The sequence below is a fragment of the Rissa tridactyla genome, chromosome 2 (genome assembly GCF_028500815.1).
Source record: "Rissa tridactyla isolate bRisTri1 chromosome 2, bRisTri1.patW.cur.20221130, whole genome shotgun sequence".
NCBI lineage: Eukaryota > Metazoa > Chordata > Aves > Charadriiformes > Laridae > Rissa > Rissa tridactyla.
In genome coordinates, this window is record NC_071467.1 from 14823056 (window position 1) to 14835313 (window position 12258).

A 12258-nucleotide genomic window follows, 5' to 3' on the forward strand; every position below is an offset into this window, starting at 1 on the left:
GAGCAATGCTTCATCTCCTCATGGAATCTCATAAATCACTTAAGAAAATGCAACTGTCACGAAAAGCCCTTGTTTAATGTCAGTTAATAATGCTTTAGCAAACAGACCTGCTGGCATTGACTTCAGCGCAGGTGTAGAACCAGCCGAGCTCTGCAAGGGGTGAATGGTCTGCACTGACACATCCTATCACAGAATACACTTCAAGGCCGTAACGGTTCTTTAAAACCTGGCTGACCATCTTTATGTTTCTTTAGGTTGTTAAGTAAATTCACACAGGAACTCATACAATCCCAGACTCCTAGCATGACACAGTAAACGAGATGAGAAAATCTCGAGTGTGGAGGTTCCCAGTGGGAAACTGGTCATTTCAAAAAGTTACCCCAAGCTCCGTAGCGCCTAATGCTCACCCCCTTAACTACACTATTTAGGAGCAACACAGATTTCCCCCATCTCATCTTATTCCAGCATGTTCTTACGCAAAATGGCCTGCAGAACTGTACACCTGCTCACACAAGTTGCTCAGTCTTTCATGGGAACTGGGAACCTTCAACACTCTACAGAATCCACGTCTATTGCTTGGGGTCAGAAACGGTCTCAAAGCAAAGTTACGTTTTTCAACATATTTCATCTTGAAGAAAAATGTTCATCTGAATCCAGGGAATGGGACAGGCAGATAAATACCTGTATTTCTCTTTTTCTGTTGATTACTCCTTGGATTAAAAAAAAAAACAACCAACCATCTATCTCTGTACAGTTCTAAAACACACACGCAAGGTCTTTTTTTCTTCTGTACTTATGGATTAATTTCTCAATTACTATATGTTAGTTTGGTCCACTGACTTCTAGCTGATGGATTTGACCCTCAGTCTCCAACAACAATGCCCTCACAGAAATATTTATGAGATCTGTACAAAACACTACATGTTCAAATGATAAATAGAAGGAAGTCTGTATTTAAAGAGAGAAGAGACTGAACACGGCCAACACTTTTCTCATTATCTAAAGTAGATATATTTTTTTAAGTCACGCTGTTTTAGAAGTTTAATTACTCCTAGGATATCTGCTTCAGTTGCAAAATATGTATGGTTTAGGAGCTCTGGAAAAAGGAAGTCTCACACATATTAATTCCCCTTTCTGCAAACTTCAACAATCCAATAATGATGTCAGATTTTTGGCTCATTAAATTTAAGCCAGCTGCCTTAACAGTGTCACTGCAGCAAATGCATTTTGAAATATGATCCTCACAGGTCTAAAATAGTGTCAGAAGCAGAAAAACATTGCATCAACACCTTGAAATTATTGTAAACCCACACATGCAGCACTTACCCTCTTTTGCAGGAGGGATCGTAGGTGGTGGAGGTGGTGTCGAAGGTGTTGTTGGTGGTTGAGTTGGAAATGGTACTGGAGAATAAAAGGAAAGAATATTAAAAAATCCTTAAAAGCCCAATATATTTTATCTATATTAAAAACAGCATTTTCTACTCATCTTCAAATTTAAAATTCATTATCTCTAATCAACTAGTTATGCAACTGGAGAGAAACGTAGGTGAGCATGTGCATGTAATGTCCTCCTCTACTGACCACCTGAAAAAGGATAGTACTATTACAGAGCAATTAATGTCTGCACTTCAGTGTGAATGATAAAATGATACAACTGAACTACTACTGGAACTACCCCTTTTGGGGTTCCCCCAGTGTAATAAACCATGGGTCAGCCCCATTCTTGACCGAGTATCCATAATTCATTTTGCAAAAGGTCAGTGTCTTTTTCCTTTCTTCGTCACAGAAAGTAGGTCTCCACTTGAGGAGGAAGATATTAGTTCTGCAATCCAAAACACAAAGAGACAGGGCAAAAGCAAGCTTGTTCTGATTAAGATTTTCCTGAACTTGGTGGAAGACCTTGTCATGTTTCCAGCTAGAAATGCATTTCCTACCACAACTCTACAGGACTGTGGCTTTGTGCCTGCAGCAACGTCTACTAAGGTTATTATACAGAGTTTCTGAAAACTGGTTACTCTGTCTCATCCTTCTCCTGACAATACCCTTTGGAATGACAACGTCCCAGAGACCTAGCTAATTATATGATCGCTGATTGACAGCTTTGCTGAATGCAAGAGCTCTATTTAGTGCCTTCCAATCCAGTCTTGGCTGAATTCTCAGAGATAACATGCACGTACATTGACTTCCACACCTGTATCTGAGGAAAAGCTTCTGCTTTCTTTCAAGGGCATTTTATCCAATTTCTTTCAATGCAGTTAGCATAAGAAGCCACAGGTGATGTAATATCATTCCTTCAAGTAAGACTATGCATGTTATTTGCTATAATATATGTTATGTTTATAGACAATGGATAGAGTTAGATACACAACTTCAGAAAAGGCACCTATCTGCGCGAAACGTTAGTGCAAACAGGGTTCATTACAAGCCTCACGTCCATATCCAAACTGACTCCCAGTACAACTGATGTGGGTTTTCCCATTGGCTTCAACAAGAGAAAGGGCTAAGACTCTGAAACACCTACAAGAAACTAATGCCCAGCGCTTCCATGGCCACAGACAGACCAGGAACTTCCACTTAGAAAGGGTCACAACTGCAGTAAGGGGACTTGAAAGGCTGCTCTCTAAGTACCAGCGAGGTACAGGTCACCATGAAGAGTGTTTTCTTCTGAGGTGATACAATAATTTGTCTGCACCACAAACTATCTTTCTTAAATGGAGATGTAGGCCACGGTGCGTTCCTCATGATGTCTCCATACTCACTGAACTGCAGAGCACACCAAATGCCTTCCTCCAAAAAGCAGGTGAAACTTGGCTTGCTCCTGACTGCTCTGAGAACGAGCCCCGGACAACTGAGAAGTGGAGTCATGCCTCCGTGAAACCGTAAGCGTGAGAGGGTTCACTCGAAGAGGAAAATTATAAACATTATCTACCCTGAGAGACAGGTAACAGCACTGTGGTGTATAGTAATGTATTATGAGAAGAGTATCACTGAGATTGAAAATGGGCTCAAAGAAAGCTAGAAGATAATGTTAAAATATTCACTCTGATCATCCTGTATTTTGTTTTGCAGTATTTTGAACTCATGAGAGCAGAATCTTGCCTTCATAAACAGCTGGGAGATTTGGGGTTTTTGCCTGTCTTGCGTTACTGAGAACAATAAAAAAGGTTGGTTGGTTGGTTTTAAAACACATAAGAAGATTGAGTATCAAAGTCCCATTTAACTGTAAATTACTTAGACACTGGTGAAATTTTACTATATAACAACAGCTGCAGGATACAAAACTTTCTCTGTATCTCTGCTTTGTTTTTCTGGATTCATTTTTTTTTTCCTCCACAAGGTCACAGATTTTCAGAGTATCCCCTAGTGGGGCTTTTTATGAAGAAAGCTAAACCATCCTCCCTGTTTCATTCGAAGTCAACACAATTGGTGAATGTGACTTCCCAAGTAATACACAGCAGTGGTGTAAGAATCCTGCACCTCTGTGGACAAGTCACAATGTCGTTGAAAAATTAAAAACTCAGCCAAAGGAAACTGCGTAGGAATAGCACATCAGTGGGCAAAGAGCAACACACGAGATGCAATCAAGCATTATCGCTGCTGGCTGAACTCTGATCTATTTTACTCACATGTTGTCTCCATGATGCTTACAGCAGGGCCCTCTATCTCCTGAAGCTGTGTATGAACGCTGATTTTATATTCAGTTCCAGGCATCAGTTCAAAGAAACAATGTCTAGGCGTCCCTCCACCAAGATTTACCTCTCGCTTTTTACCATCTGGAATTATAAAAAGAAACCATTAAAACATACTTTCTTGTACTGTTTTATTGAACAATGTAATTTAAGTCTGAAACAAGAAGGGGATATGACAGCAGATGAAGGGCAAGTGGTCGACTTATATTAATGAACTACATGCTGCCATATTTCTGGAAATTCACCTCTGTGCAGAGGTCTCTAACATTTCATCCCTCGTAGGGATGAAGTAGGAGCTGAGGGATGTGTCAGGCATCTGCAGGAAAAAAGATTAATTTCATCCCATGCACCGAAATTAATAAAAACCACTAACACTGTCATCAATGGGCTTTAGATCCGGTCCTAAATTATCAGAGTCTAATGAGGAACTGTTGCATTATGTAATTCTATGGCATCCTTTGTCTGTGCCACTGGTTCTCAGAGTCTGTAACATGCTTAGTAACTGCAAGAGAGACTGAACTAGATATTGTATTCCAGCTTTCACTAGTACCTACTTCACAAGTTGGTTAAGGAATAGTATTTACAGGGTTCCAAAATTAACTCTGCTAAATTCTGAATTGGAAAACATGTTGACAATGGAAAAAGCCTGGATACTGGAAATAGCATGAGGTATATTTTAATAATAAGAAGAAAATCTTCAGCACAAGTCATAATCTGTAGCAGAAAGGAATGAAATACATGCAACTGATCTCACATTCTACAGAGTATATACAGAAAATGCCAAGTAGTCATTCACTGCCTGGGAAAAAACATCTGATGCTTATCAGGAGGTGTTACCCTAGTATAAAAATAATTGATCACTGTCTGAATGCGACACACACCCAACCTGACAATCAAAACTCTTCATGATAAATGTTAATAAGAAGCAATTGTTCGCACTTTAGCTCATTCTGCTCACATTTAGGCTCTTTTGGCTCAGTTAAAAATTCTGGCAATTCTATATGATGAAAGCAGAATGTTGGCTAGCACCCAGATGACAAAGAAATCTGCGCTGTCTTGTGCCAGCCAAGATCATTGCTATCTGAACAGCTTGTCTGTATTCCAGGCCTTCAAATAAACTATATCACCATCCATTTGCCGTTCCACAGAAAGGTCATTATTTTTTTTGCAAGCAAGTAAGTATTATTTTTCATTATACCTTTGATAGCTCCTATTAAATGTTATTAACTACACTTCTCTCAAGTTATCCAAGCTTCTAATTTGTCACCATTCAAAAGATCATTGATGTCTACTGAGGGTAAGAGAATTAGTCTGCACAAATAGCAACTTCTCCATAACCTCTTCTGGCTACTCCTGAGAATCAGTGAGACAGAAGAGGCTGTAATTCACTTTCTACACAGTCGGTGCTAAAAGCATCACGTGTTGCCACATAAAAATATCTCATGCTTATCCAGATGAGTAACTGAATTCAACTGAGTTCAACTGAATGAGAACAGACAAAACCGGACCGCTGTTCTGAATCTGTGAGCATGGTCTGGATTGAATCAGAGCTTTGCCTACCCTTCTACTCTCCCTTTCGCATCCATCCTAATCCTACAGAGCTATCATTGATGGTTTATTTACAATTTTAGATGTACTCAGTTCATCTTTTATCCATCTTCTGTCCCTCACACCAGTAAAAAACTCAGGTAATCTCCTATCTTCTATTGACAGATCAAACTCCCTCCCATAAAAACTGTAAGTTATCAACATCTATTTCATGGAATGCTACTTCTACTCTAGAAACTTTCAATGTACACACAACTTTCTTCTGTCCATGATTCCCAGTACTTCAGGAGCCAGTTACAGATCCAGCTGCATACAATTTCTTAACTTACACAACTGAATTTGCGGGGTTAGGCTATAGGTCCATATCTAATGATTTAGTAACTTACCCACAAGCGATTCTATAACTACCCTGTATGCAGTAGCGTGTCTGTGGAGCTGCCACTGAGCACAGAGGCTAGTCATGCGGACTTGATAGGAATCCAGATTTGTCACACCCAGATACACTGCAAATTATATAACAAAAAATTAGTTTTACTACTCTAATAAGACATACAAGAAAAACCGACGAATTATAGTGAAACACTTGCGTCAAATCATTTGACAAATATAATTTCAGAAGTTGCTTTAAAAAAACGATGTCAAGAAAATCCAAAACAGGAAGGAAAATAAAAGTGAGTCTTTAGACCAAAAGTTTGAAACTTAAGTCAGTTTAGTTAAGACTAACTAATGAACACTGCTAAACTACAAATAAGTACAAAAATATCATTATAACAGCAATATTTCTGTCAAACTCTAATTTAAAATTGAGGATTAGATATATAAAGACTAAATCAATTTATATAGAGAGAGCTAGAAAAACAATAGACTTTCCATGAAGGAGACTTATATCTACTACACAAATATGTTTGGCTGATAAATAATAACATCTGCTTTACGATCCCTGTCTTGCCAACATCCAGCAGATTATTTTAAAGGCTGATACAGTCTGATTAAAAAAAAAAGACTTTTATTTCAGGAAAGCAATTTGTACACAACTGAGAAAGTTTTCCATGGGAAAATTTATTTAGGGAGCTGCACAAAGCCATAGTTATAGCAAAAAACAGCTTGTAGAGATCTGAAGAGCATGAAATCATTCTTACAGGTTTTGGCTACGCCTGTTAGGGCATCACTGAAGCCTGTTGAATATGAAGCAAATACTTTAACACTGTACTCCGTTCCACTGAAGAGATTTAGAATGAGAATGGTATTAATATCATCCCCTACAAAGGTCTCCAATGCAGGACCAGGAACTGCAAAAAATGAAATAAACACGAAAATCATTTGCTCATCCATTGAATTGGCAGGTAGTTAAAACAAATCTTAAGATGCATCCAAAATTACATGTGCTCCTACACTTACACTACTTTTTTGCCTTTTTTTTTTTTTTAACCATACACAAAAACAAACTCTGCTCAGTCCTTGCATGGATAGTAGCCACAACACACTTGGGAAATTCAACAGTGAGATTCATTAGGGCAGGGTTAGACACTGGCATCTGTTAAGACTCTTTTGTTATGCTTCAATGACTTACTACTGCCCTAAATAGGCAGCCAAAGATCTCCCCAGTTTGATGGTGTGCCAGGACCAACAGGGGGGACGCAGATGCCAGCCAGCAATACAGTCCCTAAGGGGTTCTTATACAACAGCATCATTTAACACTGTGCAAAAATGATAATGAAAATAGAAAAGAATAAAACTTTCCCAAATCAGAACTGCAAACAGCTCCTTTGTCACCTCTCAGCTGTTCTGGATACACTTCAGAAACCAGGCAACAGTATTGTCTTTGGACAGTCTTTTAGACCCTTAATGGTCACACATTTATATTTGGCTCTCAACAGAGGACCGCATTTTTCTAAAGAAATTTGAAGGAGCTTGAGTGCCTTCTCCAGCTGCAATGTGCAGGCGGGCAAGGGATGCAGCACACGCAAAATGGGCAATGTTTTTTGGGGAGGTGTCGGGTAAGAGTAAAAGTCAAGGGAACTAAAGCTTTGTTTGCATCGTAAGGGGAAGGAAGCTGAAGGACAGGAGAAGACAGAAAAGAGGAACAGGAAGAGAACAAAGGTAGTCTCTGAAATAAATAGAAAGAGTCATGATAAAATGACACAAAAAGACAGAGTGAAAGAGTTGGGTTTGATCCGCCTCAAGATGGTATATCTAAAGGGGAATCTTACTGCTGCCTACACCTACCTAATGGGAGGGTGTGGAGGAGGAGGAGACAGAATGTCTTCTGAGGCAAACAGGAAGATGGTAAGAGAAAACAGGCAAAATTTGCAACATGGGAAATTTTGATTAGATATTAGGACAAACAGTTTCATGGCAAAGGTAGTCAAAAACTGGAACAGATGCTTAGAGAGGTTTTGAAATCTCCATCCTTGGAGATATTATAAACTCAACTGGACAAGTTCCAGTAAACCTTGTTCCAAGCTGGCCCTGTTTTGATCAGGGAGTTGGACCAGATGACCTCCAGAGATCCTTTCCAACCTGCATCATTCTGTGACTATGAAACTTTCATATTCAAAACCTGAGACACTTAAGTTTATAGCACTTTCAAGGTTGTAACTGCAACTGTCAGTTTTAAGTACAAAATTCATCAAAAGACGATGTCCAGGCATTGTACAGTCAAAAACAAATGACAAAAATAATCAGTTTAAAAACTCACTGTTGATAGGTTTATAGACAATTCTGTAACCCATTGTGGGTGATGGTGGGGCATCCCAACTGATGCGTAATCTGTTGTACCATTCATCTGACACACGTAAATTCCTAGGAGCAGACAGCGGTACTAAAAAGAAACCAAACTGAGCTTTCACAAGTTTATCTCATACAAGCACAAGCATAAAAGTCAAGACACGCCCATGTAAATAGTGCCATACCCAGTTCCCTTAGATTTACATGTAAAATTGCCAGGATTAAAGCCTATAATCAAATTCATCCTTGGCATTACGCCAGTGGATTACTGTTGATATATTTAAGAAAGTTATACCAATTACATTACCAATATACATACCTATATAGTATATATACCAATATACTAATTACAAACTTGGTTCAACAAACAATGAATTTTCAAATTAATTTCCAACTTTGTCCCTATGTTTTATTAAAAATGCAAGACAATTCAGAGATAATTATCTTTTATCTTGTTTCTTTCAATCCAAATGCACTACAGTTTTTAATGTATGCTCTCATGCTCTTATGAACATTTAATGCTTTCAAAGGGAATTAAAGGAATAATTTACAAATGATTTAAGTGTCTACACAAATAGCAATTCATTTTAGGCAGAAATTATGTAAATTAGGAGAATAACTCCATAAAATTATACTATCATGACTAACAGTGCACAATGAGATGATTTTTTACCAATATACAGTAGAGAGGGAACTTCAACCACAGCTGAGTAATCTTTTGGTACTTGGTCAGAACTCTAGAGATAATGCAATCACTTTTATAAAAAGCTGAGCAGCATTTCTAATGACCTTTAGGAAGTAATGATCTCACACAAAAGAAAATCTAACAGCACAATGGTTGGTTTGGTGCTATTCCAGCAGGCATTGTTTACTTTATTTTCTGCATTAGTTGGTTTGTCCTTGGTGGGCTATCTATCAAGGACTTACCAGCTTTATTACTCAACAAGGTTCTGCAAGCTCACAGGATTTGAACATAAAATACAATCTGTCAATTAGAAGGAACCCGTTGTTTATAAATCAACGAACTGAGATTAATATAAAGCTCAAGTCATATAAGTCACGCAAAATAAGCCCACATTTATACTAAAATATATTACTACAGCCAAGGAAAAAAGGCCAAAAGAGTAAGCCTTTCTTCATGCATAGACAAGCAGAAAGTTTGTACTTACGAGTTTTGCCAGGAGCTGAGACGCTGACTCCTTCCCCATCAGCATAGATGGGAGTGATGGTAACTTTGTATTCCGTGTCCGACAGCAGAGGCTGAAGCAGAAGAGTGTTTTGTCTCCCAGGCACCATTACCTGGATGGTCAGAAAAACAGAAACAATCAAGCTTAAGGATTACGGCCAAAATCTTTTTATATCTTACACCACATTCCACTAGTACTGCTGTATAGCTTGCATTTTTAAATATTTCTGATGCTCTATGGTAAAATAAAATAACTCAATTCTCCCCCCTGTTAATTGGTCTATTAGTTATATCTGAGTAAAATCAAAAGGAGAATGTGCCTATGGGATAATACAGTTTTATATTAAACCTATGAGCCACAACAGCTCCATAAACCACTGGGACTATACAGATGGCTAGTATTTAAACAATTTTACTGCACAGACAAAATAAATCCTCTTATTGTATTTATTCTTGGCATGAATATAATTGCCCAACGCTATGCCAATTAATAAAGGTTGATTTTCTTTGGAAGAAAGGAAAAGGAATTCAGGGGATCAGGAAGCATGAACTGAGCAAGCAGGAATAAAACACATTTGTCCCATTGGCATCTAGTCTGGAGACAAGGAAATGAAGGTAGCTATTTAGGAGACAAAGTAGTAGTACATCCCACACATAGCAAAGGATCCCAAACTATCACGAAACAGGGAAGGCTCTGCAGCACAAATCCAACCTGGTAACCCAGTAGAAGTAGAGAAGCTGTAGAAATGGTAGAAATCCTCCAGGCAGTTTTGGGTGTGCTAGAGTAAATGTTTCAAACCGCTGAATTAAGTGCTGCTTCTTTTAATACAGTACAAGGTTTCCCCATAAGCAGTTATTTCTGAAACTCTTCAATAGATTACTATATTGTAGCCAGAACAAAAACTAGTATCACAATAGTGGTGGTAGAAGTGCCCAAGTAAACCCTTGCAATCTTTTAACTTGTCAGTAAAATTTTAACCTCAGAGAGTCTCCAAAGACCGAATGGGAAGTACCTAACGCATGGAGGGGACGTGGTAAAAAAAAGAAACCAGTTCTGTGTTTCCTGCACCAAACCTGAGCTCTGAAGTGACGTTGTTGGAAGCAACAGTCACAAGGACTAATCTCATATTTTGGACCCTCCCAGGCCCATGTCCATTGTGCCAATCTATCACCTGAGCCAGAACCTCGTATATTTGGCAAGCAGTTGAGAGACCTACAAGGCCTTTAAACTCAAGGGGAAAAAGCAGAAACTGAGCCTAAAAGTGTTTTATTCTTTCAAAGAAGACTGATGCATGTGATGATGGCAGAGCAAAATTTTCTGAAGCATATACTCAGAAGAGAAACCTCTTACCAGTTTTAACGCTTCAGGACACGTTCCAACTACTTCTAATTTTGGAAAGTCATACACAGAAGGAAATTAATCTAGTACACCGAGGTGTTGAGACTTGTCAAAAAAGTACTTCATTCATTGATCAAAACTAAACAAAACCATCTAGAGACATGTGTATGAAAGATTCGCGTGCTAAGCTCTTCCATACACATACTCAAAACACACAAACCAAATATCTGAAAAAAGAACAACCAACTTTTTTGGGGTTTTTTTAGGAGATTTTTTTTAGGAGAGTTTTTTTTAGGGATGCAAGCATTGAGAACTCTCTCTTTTCCACGTGTGCGCATCCAAGATCTACAGAACAACACAGTTTTCAGCAGTGAGAAACATTCTTGGCTTTAAGGAAGAAAAAAAAAAGTGATCCTTCCAGTATGTACAGCACACCCAAGGACATACATGCAATTTAGGGTCTGACCCTTCTGTAATGAAAAGTATTCTATTACATTTTCTAGTCCCTGATTTTCAGCCAATTGCATCAAGGATTAAAAAGCTTATTAATATTTTTATGGAAAGGGAGGAGTAACTGAAATTTATATCACTGAAATCAGAGCCAAAAAACTTAAGCATCCACCACAGAATTGTCACGCTATAGTATATTTAAGCCCAAATTCCACAAAACTTTTGTGTTGTGCTTAAGAAATGTACTTAAAGATATAAAAGCTCCACTAAAAATTGAACGTCTGTGTCATTTTTTTGGCATCTGGTTGCACCTCTCAGGTGCTTGAAGCCCCATGATAAAATACATTCCTTCCACTTAAAATGTGCTTAAAATTTAAGTATAATCTTACGTCATTCCATATTCAGTAAAATATTTATGCATGGGATTAATTTCAAAGATGAAACATGTGGTTAATCTGTTTGCTGAATTGTGACCGACGACAGTAAGACTTGAGAGTGTAAGTAAAATCAAATAATTTGCAGAATTAGAGCCAAGATACCTACCTAATCTTGCAATTGTAGAATATTCTTGAATGAACTTTTGAGTCAACTCTAATATTCTTCTGACAGCCAGAATCTGAACAACTTTCCTACAGTTTTAATTTCCTTTTAAAATAACAGACGTTGAATACTAAAACAGAACTACATTTATACCATCCAACTAAATTTGATTAAGCTTCCCAGAGCTGAAGAGTAAATCTGGGATCTGAATTTAAGAGCCTTTGGGTTATTGTCAGAAGACTAGTACAACTTGTGTCATTATGCTGTGCAAGTCTGCCACTGTATTATATACTATACTATCATACAGTCGAGATAAACTCATAAAGCATGTTTTCCAGTCCAAAAGGAAACCACGACACTGAAAGTTCACTTTCAGATTAAAGTTGAAAGAGACGGCTAAAAAGTAGTTTTCTACCAAGGTCTCATAAAAGATGAATGAAACCAAAATAAAAGGAGACTGATTCATATTTTTCTAGAAAAATGATATTCAGCTAACTCCTTTTAATATTTTTTTATTGATGTGGTCTGATATAGGGCTAAAAGCGTCATCAAAACCAATATCCCATATTTTCAATATAACTATTCTATGAACAGAAGTGAGTCACATGACAGACACAGGAGAATGACATGGGGAATATTTTTGCATTCTGAGCTAATTACTAAGAAAACAACCTCAAACTACACAATTTAATCTCTTAAATGGATCTACATAGAGCTATGTTAAAATTTTATAACAGTTTTTGTGGAAACCAAGCACTACAATATTAAGATTTCCCCAA

At 37.9% G+C, this 12258-nt stretch overlaps 1 protein-coding gene across 4 annotated transcripts in view; it reads right to left on the minus strand.

The window, feature by feature from the left end:
* Window positions 1-12258, minus strand: part of COL14A1 (collagen type XIV alpha 1 chain) — a 129567-nt gene that overhangs the window by 54164 nt on the left and 63145 nt on the right. For all 4 annotated transcript variants that reach the window (XM_054193311.1, XM_054193310.1, XM_054193312.1 and 1 more), the window contains exons 20-25: window positions 9134-9263; window positions 7936-8058; window positions 6377-6526; window positions 5624-5740; window positions 3627-3773; window positions 1327-1401 (exon numbers count right to left, since the gene is read on the minus strand). In XM_054193311.1, coding sequence (XP_054049286.1) covers window positions 1327-1401; window positions 3627-3773; window positions 5624-5740; window positions 6377-6526; window positions 7936-8058; window positions 9134-9263 — 742 coding nt within the window. The remainder of the gene's footprint in view (window positions 1-1326; window positions 1402-3626; window positions 3774-5623; window positions 5741-6376; window positions 6527-7935; window positions 8059-9133; window positions 9264-12258) is intronic.